Source organism: Patella vulgata, chromosome 4 (genome assembly GCF_932274485.2).
Source record: "Patella vulgata chromosome 4, xgPatVulg1.2, whole genome shotgun sequence".
Lineage (NCBI taxonomy): Eukaryota > Metazoa > Mollusca > Gastropoda > Patellidae > Patella > Patella vulgata.
Window position 1 is genome coordinate 52244021 of NC_065882.2, and position 19576 is coordinate 52263596.

The following is a 19576-nucleotide window of genomic DNA, read 5'->3' on the forward strand; positions in this document are numbered from 1 at the left end:
GGTGTGCCTAAGGCCCACCTGTCAGGTCATTGACCAAGGCCCACACAAGTACGCGCCGAAGGCGCGTCCGAGGGGGATTCTCCCCCCCCCCCCCGGAAAATTTTGAAAATTGACAAGCGCAAACCCATTTTCCAAGCATTTCAGACCAAAGCAGAAGGCAAATTTTTGATTTCATGATACAATTAGATAACAGAATGACCCAAGAGCACTATCATTAGATGAATCTGAGAATTCTCTTCAGTGTCAAAAACAAAAACCTTTTATTCTACGTGATGAAAATAATGCAAATTAGTATACATACAGTACACGTATTTGACAGTTCTGTTGACGCACATCACAGAATATAATTTTTCGCGAAAAACTCAAAACTGGCAAGTTTTTGGCGATTATTTCGGCGATAATGACTTATGAAGAACTAAGTAAAGGTTAAAAGATGAATTACACGGTTCTCGGTATAATGAGGTCAAACTCATAAAGTTCTTTCCTTGTAGTACACTTCTTTTTTTGTGATGTTTGTCAGTCATTTTTTCCTATCTTTTCTTTCTCATGTCCTCTCCTCCCCTCTCCTTTCTTTCTCTTTTTCTTTTTTCTTTCTCTTTTTTTCTTTTTTCTTTATAGGCTTAGGCCCACTTTTTTTTAATGAGCTTAGGCCCACCTGTCACGGACAGGTGGACCCAGTTGCGCGTGCAAACCCGCCCTGGCCAGATGTTGTAAAACTCGCAGTCGTTGCCTCAGGAAAATGCATTGACACCACTTATTCAAGATTTAGTATGTATATAACATTCATGGATGAATATCCAGATTGTAAATTCTGGAAACCAGATTCTCTGAAAAAGGAAAATAATACATGCGCCGCCCAAAGAAACAAGGAAATAAAGGCAATACCTGACCAAGTTCAAGAGAGCGCGGGTTTTCAAATGGCAATACATGCACTTCTTCACACCCAGGCCCCACGAGAGGGGGTGCAGTCGGTGGGCCGCCCCAGGGCCCATAAGAGTCTATGGGACCCATGAATATCAAAGTTCAAAATTGGAATGGGCAATAATGCATGATATTTTTATTGTTCCTTTCTCATCCATATTAAGCTTCAGTTGGTGTACTTTTCCCATTTGGCAGATCTTTGGAATGTCATCTGCAAGGGTAATACTGAAGCGGGTGAAAATTTACATTGTATTAAACTAAAAACTGCACTTGATTAAAGTTTTATAGGCCTGTAAGGCTGTAAATGATACGACTACTTTCAAATACTATGTCACTAACCCTTATGACAGTATGACAAATAATGGTCCACAGACCTTTTAAACGGAGGCGACGAAATTCTTCAACAGTCGATCCGGGACACCATTTTAACACCCAGACTTAACTGACATTGAGATGATCGAATAACTTATTTAAAATAAAGAAAAAGATGTGCCAGATTTTATTAGAAAATATATGATTAATGACTTTTCATTCTCTTATTAAGATAGGAGGAAAATATCAAAACAAATTCCATATATTCATTCGTAAGACTAACAGAAAATCAAACACAAAACCAAGAATATATTCTTCGGATCAGTCTATAAACAATAGTGATGCATCCACCAAAACCACCAACAACTAAACAAACAAAACGCACATATACTGGTAACTGCAAAAAATATGGCCTAATTAGACTTATGGTATTAAAAAAAAAACCAACACATTTAATGGAATTAGATAATTAAAACATTGTCAATGATTAAATGAACTATATAATAATCTATCACACCTTGCTGAGTTTTATGTGCAAACTGAATAAGAATAAAAAAATGCTTTGTACCTCATGAATTATTTGCGTCACACTTCGGTGTAGACGTTACCGTTCACCTTAAAATCATAGTATGGAGTCTGTTAAGGGCGTGTCGGGGGCGGGGGGTTATAGGGGAGTAACTCTGGACACACCCCTGCTATGTAGACGACACGACAACATCATTATAACGTCTGGCATTTGTTTTAATTTTAATTCGGCGTTCAGATCGTTTGACCAAATGTTCGGTATTTGTATACAAGGCTTGTTTTTTTTGTGTGGTTAAGTAAACTGTTGTACGTGACAAATCTCTCTCTCTCTCTCTCTCTCTCTCTCTCTCTCTCTTATGTGATTGTCAATGACAGAATACGGCTTTCATATAAAGCGGGTTAGATCACAATGTAGCGTAAAAAAACAGAAAAAATCAACAAGACGAAAAGCAATATAATTTTAAAGCAATAAAATAGACAATGTTAAAAGAACATTATTTATATTTACACTGATATGACGTTTATGTTCAACGCTGTAAACGAGAACAAATTACATAAGGGGAGCAAAGCACAAAAAGTTTTAGAAACTAAGTATCATGAAAATAATACTACCTATTAACTAAATTAATATTATATTTTAATTTAATTTTGAATTCCAAAATTACGATAGGCTGTCATGCAACCACAGCAGCTAAGTAGTCCTATACTAACCTTTAGAACACAAATCATTTAATATTAAGGGCTATAACTCTGGCAGTAATTATTGGAATCATTTAAAATCAATGGGATTCTTCGTCTCATGACCTTAAAAAAGTGACCAAGGGTCATAACTCTGACAGTAGTTATCGGAAATCAATAGGATTTTTCGTCTCATGACCTTAAACACTGTGTATAAAACTAAAGCCAATCGGATATTAATTTTAGCCACAAGTCTTCTGGACGCCGGACCGGCGAACATACGGGGGCGATGACAATATACGACCACATATCAATGTAGGCGTATAGAAATGTTGTAAATATATTTTGTACAGATTTGTGTTTTGAAATGAAATGAAATGGTGTTGAAAGTCCTAGTTTTCGGCTCCATCTGCGAGCTGAGCTAATTAAGACGGCGAAACATGTTTTGAATATACACATGTGTTACGTATTTCCATGGATCAAAATCAACAACAGTATTAAAAAACAAAAACAAAAAAGAATAACATTAATAAACACAGTATAAAACAATGATATAGACTACAAATAAAACAAAAAACAATTCCTTCAATATTGTTTAATCTAACAATATGGTAATGGCGGTCTGTTAATTGTAGGTCGTGGAATATCTCCAGCATTACTTATACAGCCACGGTCTTTATAATCATCTAACAGATTTTTCCACACTTTATCACAACGGAGAAGATTTTCATTACCTACAAGTAGACAAATAACCCCGAAAGTAACATTATTTTGGGAATCGTTGAAAATCAATGCTTCTTAATTTCATAACATAAATACTGTGTGTGTAATTTGAGTCATCAGATTATATTTTTCAAAGATATCAAGGACAATAACACTGAAAGCAATTATCTAAAAATATTGAAAATCGATAAACTCAATCGATAAACTTGCGCTGAAAGTAATTATCGTAAATCGTGAAATTAAGCGTCATCGTGGTATTTATATAAACAATGTACAACTTGATGTACAACATGCCAATATCATGTCATGTGGGAAGAGAGCTGCTGATGGTATCCTGACGCAAGCAGAGAGAATGATAAACCGCAGTCGGGTAATCAATGTTGCTGCTAACCCTGGGGACAACGTGACCGTCCCTATCCCCATGGTTGATCGTGGAAAGGGTGACCCACGCAACATTATGGGTGTGGTTCTGGACAGAAATGAAAATGACATGTACAAGATTGGTGTACAGGCAGGTGTCCTGAAAGGGCGATATTCAAGAAATCAATTTGACCTTTGCCCCCCAGAGGCTTTACACTCCCAAAGACATTACCACAGAGAAAGAAATTGGACTTAGACAAGCAGTTCAAACAGAATCGAAATGTGGAGGCCAAGGTTATACGAGGTGTAACTGTTCTAAAAGTGGGAAACAGTGTGCCACAAATAAGTGTAAATGTTACAAGTTGGGTTTGTTATGTAACAGCAGATGCCACAACAGCATCAATTGTCAAAACAAAAATTGTTGACATATTTCATGGCCACTTATATCATGGTTGTAATCAAGTTGACATGTACATGTTACCATTTGTCTGAGTATTTGAGTATTTCACATGTATTCTATCGGGAAATCAGAAATTCATGTATTTTCATACTGTGTGAAATAAAGTCAATTCATCCTTCAAAGTGTGTATGATATTTGTCATTTATTTAGTTAAAAACAACAACTCTAGTGACAAACCTATTAAAGTATCTTTTAGATGAAATGAAGCCTATGTGATCACAGAACGAAACCTGTGGTAATCTAGTCTTCTCAATAATCGCTCTTCAACAATCAGTCAATGTGTACAATAATTGGGCTAATTAATCAGGCAATGTACACAATGCCTGGAAATTTTAGGCAATGTACACAATGACTGGCCTCATTAGGCAATGTACACATTGACTGGTTATTTCAGGCATTGTACACATTGCCCGATTGTAGACATTGACTGTAACATATATAAATTTGTAAAAAGATTCAAAACTGCAAGAGCATATTATGGATTTTTTAATTAATAGCTCCAAATGAACAATTTTAAACATATATCATCCTAATTTGTATCGAAATAAACGCTTTTATCACAAACAATGATGTATTAAGTATTAAAATAGTCACCGGATAGAATGATCTTTTTTTGTGGCAATATTAGCGTTTTACATTTTTGTATATACACAAGTGGTCATGACGTTACCTATGCACATAGAATTAGAATCACGGGTAGCCGTTGAATTTTTTCATAGAATTATGTGGTAAGATTTCACTTTTATTTCAATGTGGAGTAGTTAATTATATGTTAGGCTATGTGTAGTGATTTTTGTGGCTGGATAAATTGAATGTTAAGGTAGTTACAGCCCTGTCACTTTCTTGCTATCGAATGATTAAAAAGACAAAACTCCACTGATGTGGCTGTAGTCAAAGATGGAAGTAACACTAACCAGTAGAGAATAACAGTTCACTGGAACAAATTCTAAACTGACACCGCATCACGGTTAATTACGGAAGACCATTAGGGTCAATCAAATGAAAAATAAATATTCTACTTATCTTGTTATTAGACGATAGTTATCTCGTTATTACAAGATAACTATCACGTTATTACAAAATAGCTATCTCGTTATTATAAGATAACTATCTTGTTTATTACAAATTCGCCATACACTGATATATGGGAATTTCGATTTTCTAAAAGTAAAACAGTAGGTATAATGCTCTTCTGTAGGGATCATAGGGAATTGGAATTGAACAATATCCGAATCGAATTCAAAGATCAGGCAAAGCTTCTAGAGGTGACCTTTGATCGCAAAATGGCTTTTATACCATAGTTAAAAATATTGTTAAAAAAGGACATAATGTAATGAGATGCATGACCGGCATACCCTGGGGAGCAAATAAAACCACCCTATAGGTCCATTGATAAGATCAATATATGACTACGGCTGTGTTGCTTTTGCGAGTGCAAATAAAACAGCCCTTGCTAAACTAGACAGTTTACAATATCAGGCAATAAAGATAGCAACGACAGCTTCATTTGGCACAAAAAGGGAAAGTCTATTGCAAGAAGTAGATGAAATGTCTTTTGAATTGAGGCGCAACGAGCTAACATTGGACTACCGGGATAAAATACAATATCTAGGGGACAGTAGTCCAACATTTAAGTGTACAAAAACATCAAGGAAAAAATCCAAAAGAAATGTTAAATCAGAGACTCAACCGTTCGGCCACAGCGCAAATGATCTATTAAAAGACCTAAGATTAGATCACTATCAGATTACTGACAAGGTATTTTCGTATCAAGCCCCATGGACATAAGTCTAAGCAATGTTGTTAAGAAAGAAAATCCACAACACGCTCAGATGCTATCGAGGGGATTCTTGAACGAAAAATGGTCATCTCATGTGAAAATATACACGGACGAATCTCAAAATCCAAACACCACCAAAACTGCATTCGGTGTAGTCATTCCTGAATTTGATGTTAATATCAAAACGGCTACAAGATTGATGTTCCATCTATAGTGCAGAATTAATGGCAATATCTACAGCTCTTGACTCTCTTGAGTGGCTTGTGTCATCCACCGTTCAAAGTATCAGACTCCCTCAGCAGCATAAAGTCAATAACACATGATAAAACAACATCTAGACCAGAAATTGTTCAGAAAATTCGAGCAAGTGTTTGTTCCCTCCGAAACAAAAATAAACCGTAGAGGGCAATGAATCTGCAGACAATCTGGCTCGCAATGATTTCAGCCTCTGCGAGACCGAAGACCTAAAATATAGCGTTCATGAATTTAATAGCTTTGTTGAAACTAAAATTAGTGGAAAACTGAGTTGGCCAGGGCAAATACTTTTAGATTCAAATTAAATAGCTATCTGGGATTCAAATTAAATAGCGATCTGGGTGTAAAGACGGAGGTCAATCACCAATCGCGTAAAATTTGTGGGTTAATCACAAGACCGAGAACTGTAGATTTAATTACCGACCATAAATATAAACCAGTGAAGTGCGATCATTTCGTCATTGCGTGCAATCAATTGGAAGAGAAAAGACTCCTTGTAAGAAGTTAATGGAAGATGCCAAACTTCAATATACCCTCCAGAATGTGCTCTTCCACTCTCGGAATATGTCATATAAAATTTATGAAGCGACATCAAAATTCATAGCAGAATTGGGAATTAACTGTTAAGTTAGTTGCGAAAAGAGCACTAGTCATGGAAAGATAACTGGTTGCGTAGACTAGGTTGGTGGCTAAACTCGCAGGATATCAGAATAAATTGACATTAAGATAGGGAACTGCATATCTAGTTACAACGGAAGGAAGTATTGTTGTAGGACAGTATGGCGGTTCAGTCTACTGTATGATTTAATATAATACTATATTAGAGAAAAATAATGACAAAAAGAACAGAGACCTACACAACCATCATTAACAATGACAATGCATATTAATCAATTTAATTTAATTTATGGCTCTTCTTTTTCTTTTCAGCTAACTTTTATCTGGGAAGAGGCAAATGCATGAAAAACCCTAATGGAATGCCTTTAACTTTTAAAGGCTGAAGTTATGAACCGCATTAAAGAACTTTTAACATAATTTTTTAACCATGGAACCTGTGTTTAATATGTAAATAATCCCCTGGTCCAGCTATGTGGTTTTTACCGCGAGCACTTCGCTTTTCCATATAAAGCAAGCGAATTCTTTTTGTCCACGAGTTTTTTCTTTCTAACCGCACTGATGACGCCAAACATCTTCCAGCTGCACCACCTGTTTTAACTTGTTTTTATTAAGACAAAGATATTTTTGTCATATGACTGACCCTATGGTCTTCCATAGTTAAGATTTATATATCGCAATTTCTTTTTTCATTCGGATGTTTAGGATTGTTCTATATTATTTTACCAGCGGTAACCAGGCAAGATACGCCCACAAAATACAAGACATGGACAGTGCCCACACAAGTACGCGCCAAATGCGCGCCACGAGCGTGAGGAAGCGCTACATCGTCCGAGGGTTTCTCCGGGGGGGGGGGGGGTTCTCCCCCAGGAAAATTTTGAAAATTGACAACGGCAAACCCATCTTCCAAGCATTTCAGACCAAAGCAGAAGAAGGCAAATTTTTGATTTCCTGATACAATTAGATAACAGAATGATCTAATTGCACTATCATTAGGAAGGAGAGGACAGGACACAGGCTGTCCGTCCTTCTTTCTTTTCTTTCCTCCCCCTCTCCTGTCTTTCTTTTTTCTTTTTTTCTTTTTTCTTTCTCTTTTTTCTTTATAGGCTTAGGCCCACTTTTTTTAATGAGCTTAGGCCCACGGACAGGTGGACAGGTGGGCCTAGTCCGGCACTGGACATGGATAGAGAACACGCTAAACAAGATGATAAGTCATGACCATCCCGCGCCCTTGGAATATCAATGGGACTAGTCAGAAGATTCATACTCTGATCTAGTAGCTCGGCAAGGCACAGTCCTTGTAAGGTTTGCACAACAACCTTTGCCTATCTCAATCAGCTGCTGTATGTCAAACATTAAGTTATACATCAGAAAATAAAATACTTTAATAGTTTGATGTTTGTATAAAGTTTTAAAAAAATTTCTCTGAACAGATAATGAAATATGCTCTAGAAATGAAATCGGGACAGAAGGAAGGTCATCAAAAAATAAAATAATAGGTTGATGAATGTAAAAGTGTTATAAAGGTATCTTGATCAGTTTCTGAGATATGCTCTAGAATACTAATTATATACCAAAAAATAATTCAAATGTGTAGTAAAAATCATTCAACAGAGAATTTTGTTTCCATGGCAACGCAAAAATTATTAAATCCGACAAATTTCTAATTAGCAAAAGGCACAACTACTGTAACTACTGTAATGTGTTCAAAGTTTCAAAAATATTTTTTGAACCATTTATGAGAAATGCTCCGGAAACAAAATTGTGCATAAAAACTAAGTCAAATTTGTTTCCATGGAAACACAAAAATGATTAAATCCCAGAAATTCCAAATTAGATAAAGGCACAACTAATATAACAGGTTAATTTTTGTAGAATGTTTCATGAAGATGTCTTGGAAGGTTTATGAGATATGCTCTGTAAACAAAATTGAACACCAAAAACTAAGTCAAATTTGTTTGCATGGAAACACGAAAAATATAAATCCCAGAAAATCCTCAATAGCAAAACGCACAACTATCACAGACTGATGTTTGTACAAGTGCCAATAAGATATCTTGAACGATTTATGAGATATGCTCCGGAAACAAAATTATACACCAAAAACTAAGTCAAATTTGTTTCCATGGAAACACAACAAATATAAATCCCAGAAATTCCTAAATAGCGAAAGGCACAACTACTGCAATAGGTTGATGTGTGTACAAAGTTTCAGAAAGATATCTTGAACGGTTTATGAGATATGCTCCGGAAACAAAATTGTACACCAAAAACTAAGTCAAATTTGTTCCCAAGTTTCATCCAAATCAGATGAAAATTGTGGCCTCTACAGTGTCCACAAGCTAACAACGTGATTTTTCGTAAATCCGGGGCGATAATCCATGAAGTTTCGATCCGATACATGCCAATATCGAAAGTTTCGTCAAAATCGGATAAAGATTGTGACATGTAGAGTGTCCACAGACAAATTGTGGACGGACGTATGGGCGTATAAAAAGGACTAAATGTATCAGCTATTAATATCAAGCGTCAATTACGTTTCGTTTTCAATAGAAAATCTGTTTTAATTACATACCAATTATAAATAAACCTTTTCTTGCTCTGGTCAAAGCTACATTAGTTTGATTTTGATCAGCAACAAAACCTAGGTTTTGTATTTTCCATCCTAATGTTGGACATGGTTCAATGTTAAAAGTTGGCTGGGATCTAACCGTGCTCAGAATGACGTAATCCCATTCACCACCTGCAAATAATCACAGTAACTCGTATGAAACAAACTGAAGTAATTACACCCATTTAATAAAATACACGTGCTTCAAAGCCTAGTTCGGCGACAAAGTTTTAGCATCACAACGTCTTTTCGAGCAAAGCGAAGGTGACCAGGAGTTGAATTGGTTTAACTTGCCCTTAGCTCAAAACATCGCAGCCAATCAGATATTCGGCAACAAGAGACGTCTGCTGTGGCGATCAAGTGATTCATCTAACAACATGGCCGCCCACGACAAGACCAGCTTCGCTTAGCTTTGCTCACTACAATCGCCAGCTTTTGAATTTATTTCGCTTAGTCTGTCAGGCCTAGCTTCGCAGGTAATAAAACCGGTCTTAACGCGTGTCTGTAAATAGAAAGTAGGAAAATCCATCGGAAGCGAGCTATTTGGCTATCCATAGTTTACAGGTAAGTGGAGAAGATGATGGGAGGGGTTAGACGAAACACTGTGACGGATATGTGTTTTATCTTAATTACACTATTTCGTTTATTCCATAAAATCTGGCCACTTTAGGCCCATAGCTACAAGTAGTATACATACTGTTTAGCCTTCCAGGGGGTTTAACTCCACTTAACACTGACTCGATCATTCCGGGACAAACATATGATACAATTTGTATTTCAATTCGCTTGCGCGTAGGGGCCTTTACTTGTAAGGATTAAACTTTTCACTTGTGTATCTCTAAATGTGGGGGAATGTAAAAACTGTTGTTTTTATTTTATTTTAGCGTAAAACTTTACCTTGACTGGCCACAACTGTGTTTACCGTGACGTCAAAATTTAGTTCTTTTAGACGTTTTTGAAGAAGTGACATTTGTGATTTGTATTGGGTCATAATGTTGATAGATTTAGGATGGCAACCTTCCTTTCTTACCATGTGCAAAAATAAATCAATCTGCAATAAATATAGTTTATTCTAGTTTGTCACCTTCCCTGGCTGATTTTCTTCTCTCATTCAAATATACTAAACAGCAAAAGAAACGTCCGGTTGGTATGTTACTCTGAATAGACGCATTCCATAAAACTTGCCAAATGTTTTACTGTATACATGTATTTGTGACCACATCTCCAACTTTACGTGAGCAATAAGCCTCCTTCCCAAATACAGAATTGAACCCAGGAAATGTTCTCAAAAACGCAACCTGACTTCTGAGATGGTAATGTGTTCTCCATGATTTTCATGTAACTCATGCTGCACGTGCTGTTCACTGGGACCAGCCCTATAAAATGCACCCCATACCCGGTTGAATCATCTAAACTACAACGTCAACAGCATGCCACGACTCACGACAGCTCAGAGGAATCAGGCCACACTGCCAAAGCCGTTGCCAATCAATCACTTCCAGGTCAATGTTCGGACCATCTACAGGCTTCAGCAACGCTATCGGGTCACCAACACAATGGATGATCGCCCCTGAACTGGTAGACCAACGGTTACCACAAGGACGTGGCCAGCGTTATTCTGACCAATGTGTCATGGAACGAGACTCCAAGCATAATGGTTTGGGGTGGAATCGGCCTGAGCCAGAGAGTGGGGCCTGTGGTGTTCCAAAATCTTGATTCAGGGAGAGGAGGCGGCATCACAGCAGTGCGTTACATCGATCCAGCTCTCAGACCCCACGTCATACCATATTTCGCACGTCATCGAAACAACGTTTTCCAGCATGACAACGCCCGTGTCCACACCGCCAGAGTTACTCGGGACTTTCTACAGCAGAACGGTGTCAACGTTATGCACTGGCCAGCCCTTAGTCCGGACTTAAACCCGATTGAACATCTTTGGGATGCAATTCAGAGGAGACTTAATAACGTGGCACCGAAACCAAACACAGCCGATGGATTGCGCCAGGCTTTTCTGGGGGGTGTTTCCAGGTGCCAATGGCGTTCATCAATCATCTGGTCCACTCCATGTACAGACACTGTGCTGCTGTTATTGACACTCGCGGTGGACACACCAGATATTGGTGTATAGACTGTGTACAGACTCTAAACCTTCTCGCAATGTCTTGGAATTGTGATGAATTAATCACTAATGTGTCAATATACTGTTCACAAAAAATTGCTTTGATCCATTTAGTAAGTCGTTTTCTAGAATGATTTGATTAAAGTGCCTCTCTGATTTTGAAATCGTACTGACGTTTGTCTTTGCTGTTTAGTATAGTATTGACCAGTGAGTGATATTTACCAGTATCTGCAGTTATCATTTTAAATTTGAAACAACCCCATTAAATGATATTACATGAATTAAACAGAAAATCTGGATTCAGTAGTAATTAGATTAGTTTGTTCTGTATAATTTGAATTTGAGAGAAATTCTCTTTCCTAATGAAATAGAAATGATGTTTTGAAAGCATAAATCCACATGAAGGTTTCGGAAAGGGCAATTGAAAAGATATAGGTAAAAAATTTGGCAGATTTATAAAGATTATGAAAATATTTATTAAGTTATTTACCACTTTATTAGCTTCTGCTGTATTCGACTTGGACTTTTCATGACCTTCATCAGTATGAACAGTTAAAGATTCCTCAGCTCCTTCAACATGGTAAAACATCATAACCGTATTTGCTGGCAAAAATCGCAATGGACGGTCAATTTTCCATGATAGTGAGGCGGCCGTCTCTAATTTGCCACCATAAAACTGTGTTGATGGAAATTTACATATACTTGGATGCTGTGAACCAAAAGACAGAAATACCAGTAACTGCATCCATACAGTCATATAAAATACAAAATAATGTGGGGACAGATGGACGATCATACGGTTTAACGCCCGCTTCTACCGAGGATAATTTTAGTATATATAGGGCATGCACATGGGTCTTTACTGTGGGAGGAAACCGGAGTAAACCCACCAGGTTGAGAAGGTGCAAATAGATATCCAAGTCCCATACCCCGCACCAGCGATCAGAAATTTGGGAGGCGAAGGGGGTGGGGGTCGGGAATGGAGACTACGTCACGTTTGGTTTGAGGTCTGAGGAATCAAAATTAGAACTTTATAATAAGAGAAGCTCCGGGACAAGATTTCTTCTCATTAGCTATATGCATGTATAAGGTTAGACTTGAGTGAGGTAAACACGGCGCCAATGCTTCACATGTTTGTTTGTTCTCCTCTGCAAATTCGCCTCTATACAATACAACCACAACAAAACGGGGCATATAAATATATATACTAGTACATACCATTCGATACTGTCTGTTAAGAAAAACAGCCCTTTCCGCATACCTCTCAAACAGAGATCTCTCCAAACCCAACTTAGCTGCTTCAGAACATAATACAATAGGACGGAGTTGTTTGTGATCTCCTATAAGAACAACTTGTTTGGCTTTTGTTTCTATAATAGGAAGCATACTCTCTGGTTCTGTACACATACCACACTCATCAATAATACACTGAAAGATATTTGTTGCCGAGGTATACTTTTGACTTCCGGCAATAGCAGCTGTGCACAGAATGACGTCATAATTTGGAAGTTCATGTCTCTCGGCTTCACTTACAAGTTTGTTGTAACTTCGGATAATTTTAGCAGAGATAACTTGAGAATCTGGCCTTTGTCTCTCTTCTCTAAATACCTCGTCGAAATTTCGGATTTTTTTTGCATATGGCTTACCAGATTGCCTTATGACATGGTGAAGTGAAATGTCGTACATATCTTTAGGACACCGACCCTCCCGATTTACTGCTGATTTGGATATGTATTGCCCCGGAATAGGGAAATCTTCATTCTTTATCACTGATCCATATATTCTAATTATTTTCGGGCAAATTTCACCAAGTTTATTCTTTAAATTTCCTTAAATGAGAAACGACAAACGATTAGCATTGCAATATAATTTGAAGGGAGAAGTATTACTCAAGTAACTTTTATATATCAATGAGTCTTGCTAGGAGATTCACTCGTTTAAAATCTGTTTTCCTTTCAAACAGACGCGCAATCGGTAGATCTAGATATATTCTATAGAGTAAAATATGAATACTATTCTGATAAGAGGAACACGCAAAGAGGTCTGGCGGTCTCGCGGTAAGGGTATAACCATAGCCTGATGACTGTAACACAAACAATTATAAGAAAGACATTTGTATTCTGATGTTCCACAATAAATCATACTTTACATTTATTTTATAAAGAAGAAACATACATGCTATTCCATGTTATGTAATTGTTATGTGTTCTTATGCAATTAAGCACATCTGAGAATAACAAGCGGTTGGTCATGCAAGATGCACCCACATATTGCAAGACATGGATAGAGAACAAGCTAGAAAAAGGGGCGACTTTTCGTACAATCAGGGGCACTAATCCGTACTGTCAGGGGCCATAATGCAGGAAGTTACAGTCCGAGATCGTTGGGATATAACAATATTTTACGTTTTATCTAAATCGGATAAAAATTGTGACCTCAAGGAGGCCCACAACCTGGTATTACCTCTAGAGGGACCTTAGGCAAAAAACGCGATTTTTCGTAAATCAGGGACAATAATTCAGGAAGTTACGGTATGATATGCTTGAATATCGAAAGGAACTGGGATCTTCGGGTTCTAAACATGCATTTCAAGTTTTATCAAAATCGAATAAAAATTGTGACCTTTAGTGTCCACAAGCTGCAAACATGAGTTTTCGTACAATAAGGGGTCATAATCCATGAAGTTATGTTCCGATACATGCCAATATCGAAAGGGACCGCGATGTTTAGGATATAAACCTATATTTCAAGTTTCGTCAAAATCGGATAAAAATTATGACCTCTTGGGTGTCTACAACCTTGGTATTACATACTTTTACACTATTTGCGTACATGGAGCGGCCATTTTGTCGGACAGTTTCGGTCCGATTTGCACGAAATTCGACCTCGACCGTCATTATGGTGTCACGGTGATATATTCCAAGCTAAAAAAAACCCACGATTTTTCGTAGCTTGTACGAAAAGTATGATTGTTTAATTGTCTAGGAAAGCTAAAGATGGCGGCGCGAAATCAGTGGAAACCAATATAAATTTAAAATGGCAAAAATCGTTTTTAATAAAAGTGATTGTGTATGATGGTCAGCTCTATATATTTATTCTGACCAACAATACAGTTTGTAATATCTTTTTCATTTCCGGAACTCCCTAATGCATATCATGGATTGCACGAATGTATTATATTTTCTAACTAACTAAAATAAAAATAATGACCACTCAGTACACTTACTAGCAACTACATCAACTGCTTTATTTGATGGACCACAATAAAGAACTTGATGTTTCTGGCTCTTTTTTTCATCTTCATCAGCCTTTGATTTTTCTCCAGTTTTTTCTATTTCCCTGATGTTATTTATTTTGGCAAACAGGTATGCCAATTTAATTCCAGTATAGGTTTTACCGGTTCCTAAAAGAACAAACCTTGGATTACAATAAACACACTGGGAATCCATAAACAATGTACATCCGAGGACTTGTACTATTTAACCTAACGGACGAAAGCATACAATAAACACACTGGGAATCCATTAACAACGTACATCCGAGGACTAGTACTATTTAACCTAACGGACGAAAGCATACAATAAACACACTGGGAATCCATTAACAACGTACATCCGAGGACTAGTACTATTTAACCTAACGGACGAAAGCATACAATAAACACACTGGGAATCCATTAACAATGTAGATCCGAGGACTAGTACTATATAACTTAACGGGCGAGAGCATACAAATTTCAATAGATTTATTGTGCATTATATATACCAGTAATTAAAACATATCGACTTTAAAACATCTCACGCCTTTCCAGATTCTGGTTCGGCGGACATTGTTCTTTTCAGAATGATGAAGTATGCAGGTTCAACATTTTTTTTAATTTTTTTTTTTGTAAACAATATTTTATTTCATTTGAAAATGGATTGGAGAACAGGCTGGGCCTATGCTGACTCCTCTCCAGAATTTACAAAAATAAGTTTAATTTATGTAGATACAGAACATATATACAGCAAGGACATAGAAAAATGCAAAATATAAAATTATTTGAGATTTAAATATAAACTAAACATTTATACATATATACAGTTGTCCGTTCCGTTACTTTATATTTGTTTTTTTTTATACGCACACCCCCGACCATCCATATAAGACCTACCTAAACCTGACGATTTTGATGTTAGAAACGTTTTGACAATTTAAAAAGTTATGAACATTGTTAAAGATCAACTGATTTTAATCAATTGAGAGGACAATCTGACCATTTAATAAAATACCAATATCTTGAAATTGCTGCTTGAGTAAATCAATAGCTTGTTCTCGGACACCCGAATGCAGGGAGCATACTAGTATATAATGGTAACATTGTACACCACGAATGTGAATTGGTATCATAAACACATTCGCTTAAGGTGTCTGTGTAGCTTTTGTTTTGATAAGCTGTTCACCAGTCAATTGGGCATTGAAGCTTTTATTTTGGAGAATAGGAAATATACGACACTCTTGTAAGTCCTGTAATTGTTCATAATATCCCACGTGCATTAATTGGGTCGGTGAGATATCAATATTTCATCATATTATTAAATAATATTGTGTGATTGCCCGTTTAATGAAGGTTACGGACGAAGGGCCTGACAAGGAGCAATGTATAGTCGTTCGGATGGGACAGTGGCGTGCACGTAAAAGAAACATTGAAATAAGAATAGGCCGTAGCGCCGCTGTCCATTACCCTCATAGCACACTGCATGGCGTATGCCCGTCTTCATTAACCCAGTCGGAGCAGAATAGTAGCACGATAAACAGGAGCGGATCCAGAGGGGGGGGGGGGGGTAAATCAACACTTTTTATGAGAAAGGTTTCTCGGCCGTGTGCTTTATCCTTTATCGTAAGATTTGGGACAGGAGGGACAGCATGGGCACTCAAAGCACGAGATAATGATATAGACATTATGTGATATAACAATTAATGCTTTGCATACATGAAATTGAATCACAATGTCATTGTATTAATTCATAATAAAAATTGACGTCAAACGAGGTGTTGAATTTCTCTGTTTAAAAAGCTCAATGTGTATGTAGAGACTATGACGATAGAGACTATGCGGGGGGGGGGGGGGAGATACATTGTCTTAGGAACATGCCCCCCCCCCCCCCCTGCAAATATTCCTGGATCCGCCCCTGGATAAACCCCTTTTCATTTCGTTGGGCATGCTGTTCATCGGTCAAGTGTAAAGTATACCACCACTGTAAAATTGTTTCATAAATATTTACCTGGGGGACCTTGTATCAAAGTAAACGATGACGTCAAAGCTTTGTCAATGGCCTCGAGCTGACCTAAATTATTTCCTGGTAATTTGTTTCTCTTTAGTAGATCTTCTGAAATATCACGCTCCGCCATAATGCCTAGGTGATAATGATCGCCATCTACAGCAATAAAATATGAAGAGAAGAAACAATACATGATCGAGTCTAATAGCTAATGGCATAATTATATGGCGATAATAACTATTTTAACTCCTCCTAAGAACCGAAATATAACCAATGGAGTTTGACATGCGCACCTATTCCATGGCACTATGATCGCTTCATTGAATATCGGTTGTTAGCGAAAAGGTAAAAATAAACGTTAATCTATTTGATGATTCAGCACGGTGTTCGGCTGAGGGTTGGTCCACAACCACTTTCAAATACGAAATAATCCATAAATCTTGTATTTCATCATCAGCCTTATTAGGCTAACGTAGGATTGGGTTTTTAAGTCTAATGATTTAACTGACCCTTGCAAATGTATCGTAGATTGTTTAAAGCTATTGTATAGATTTTTCATTCAATAATTTCGTAATGCATATTGGCGGTGTGAAAAAGTAGGTGTTTCCATACACTAGCTAGATGATTTCGGGACTAACATATGGTTCATCATTTCAATAATTTGCTTGCGTGAAAGGGTCTATAAAATTCGGAGAAACCGGGGTGCCTGGAGAAAACCCGGAATCCAAGGGGTTAAGGGAGGGGGTGCTAATAAGATATAACAAACCTAGTTTTGGTATAGGACGATTTAAAGCAATAGCTTTAGCCAAAGGCGCATCGTTTAACTTTTTAAGTTGCAGGGCATTCTTTAATCGCCTGTAAATATGATAAATTACAAAACAATATAAGCTAACAGTTGTTAACTGTTATATTACATACAACATTAAAGGATGTTTTTAGATATTGGCAAAGAGTTGAAACATGCCCACAAAGCAGCTATGTGTCGGGAGCCGCTTATTCGAAAGGAACATCTGATCTCTCTCGTGTTTCGACGCTTGAAAAAAATCGGTTGCAACTATTGCGGTTGCAAGGTTTTCGGCAAAGGTAGGGGTGGGGTGGGGTGGGGCGGGGCTGGGTGGGGGTAACTCTGAAACAAATAGTCACAGCACACAACGCTGAATGTCGATAGGGTTCGTCCTCTCCACAACGCCCAGTGCCAGATTTAAAACAAATCCAATACAAGGACCCCAATGCTTCACACATAACTTGAAAACTCCGTTCAAAACTAGCCTACATGGTGTTTACAAGGTTGCCAACAGAAGGGAGGTAACCCCGGAACGGAATGTCGCGGGATGCTAAATATCCTCATGACCCCACTAGCTCACACTAAATTTGATAAAAAAATTCGCTAAAAACGGTAGCTTTCATCGCGGTCACAAGGTTTTCGACAAAGGGGGATAACTCCGGAATGAAAAGTGGCATAAAGCTTAATATTGATAGAGTTAATCCTCTCCTGACCCAAATGCTTCACACCAAATTTTAAAAAAAAACAATGCGTTCAAAACTGCAGCCTCCATCGCGTTCCCAAGGCTTTCGGGGGAGTAACTCCGGAATGAAAAGTTTCAGAAAGCTTAATATTGACAGTGTTAATCCTATCATGTCCCCAATGCTTCACACCGGATTTGCAATGAAGCCGCTAAAATCTGCAGCCTCTATCGCGTTCACAAGGTTTTCAGCAAAGGGGAAGTGGGGATTAACCCCGGAACGGCAAGTCGCGGAGTGCTAAATACCCATAGGGTTCACCACAATCATTCACGCCAAATTTGAAACAAATTCCGTCAAACACTGTACCGTTTATCATGTCCACCGATTATACACGCCCAAACTACTTGTGGGACTATAGAATGCCCCTTCTCTGATTCAACCATAGCAATTCCATTTTTTAAATAGAATGGTGCTGAGGTGGGGGTGGGGGTACAAATATATCAACAGACCTTTACAGGTTCAAATGTGTATGCCGAAGAACTCATCCTCGACTGAGAATGTTTCAATCTAAAATTTCTAGTCCAAATTATTGCTTTAGTTTGCGGAGGATATCACACATGAAGGTGACACAACTTCTAATATTCAAGGAAGTTTTAACACAGCTACGTGTATTTGTGCCAATTAGCATTAAACACCAGTAAAGGACATTAATGCGAAAAATATTGATTCACCTGTCAGTTTTAGATCTTGGTAAAATTTCAATAGTAAAACCCTGTTTGGCAGCTCCATCCATCATATTTCTTGGTATTAATGTGGATGCCTTTTCGTGTAAACTAAACTGCATACAAAGCATATCATCATCACGTGCTATAGATTCCATTACCCCGTGAGCAACCCATGTAAACCTTCTATCACCTTCTCTTTCAGGAGCATAGCGAATGCACATAAAATCAGATATAGGCGTCACAGTATCTTTTCTTGGTGCTGCAAAATCTAAACCAAATATATTCCTATCTAAACAAAATTTTAATCCTAACATGAAACATCCCTTTCGTAACCCTAAAAAGTCTATTGTGACATCTTCGAGAAATATCGTCTCGTCTCCACTGTTTGCACTGGTCACAGCAGCTTCCATTTCTAAAACTGCATGCCAAGCTTCAATATAATCTTGCACGCTTTGCCATGCTGCTTCTGATGTTGACTGATGGGCAAATCTGGCTAAACATGCTACAGGATTTTCTTTATGTGTCAGACAGAAGCTCAAGTTCTTTGTTAAATGAAGTAGTGATATTTTTGGTGTTGGTATACCTTTCTCGATCACAGAAGACATCTCTGCTGAAATCAATCTTCCAGGTGCAAAAGTGTAACTGAATCTGGAAGAACAAGCAACATGGTGAAGCTGATGTTACCAGGCTTAATTCCAAAATAAATAGAATAGATGACGCACGTTAATTAGTTGCACACGTATCTTTATACGGACATACATATGGTC

General features: G+C 37.6%; 1 protein-coding gene across 1 annotated transcript in view; it reads right to left on the bottom strand.

Annotated features, from left to right (window-relative positions):
• Positions 1 to 1402: 1402 nt before the first annotated feature.
• The window catches only part of LOC126818771 (uncharacterized), a 68560-nt gene continuing 50386 nt past the window's right edge, over positions 1403 to 19576 (bottom strand). The window contains exons 33-41 of the mRNA XM_056100663.1: positions 18816 to 19457; positions 17387 to 17475; positions 16624 to 16776; positions 14586 to 14762; positions 12578 to 13188; positions 11850 to 12068; positions 10138 to 10291; positions 9205 to 9372; positions 1403 to 3170 (exon numbers count right to left, since the gene is read on the bottom strand). Of these exons, the coding sequence (XP_055956638.1) occupies positions 3037 to 3170; positions 9205 to 9372; positions 10138 to 10291; positions 11850 to 12068; positions 12578 to 13188; positions 14586 to 14762; positions 16624 to 16776; positions 17387 to 17475; positions 18816 to 19457 (2347 nt within the window). The 3' untranslated portion in view covers positions 1403 to 3036. The remainder of the gene's footprint in view (positions 3171 to 9204; positions 9373 to 10137; positions 10292 to 11849; positions 12069 to 12577; positions 13189 to 14585; positions 14763 to 16623; positions 16777 to 17386; positions 17476 to 18815; positions 19458 to 19576) is intronic.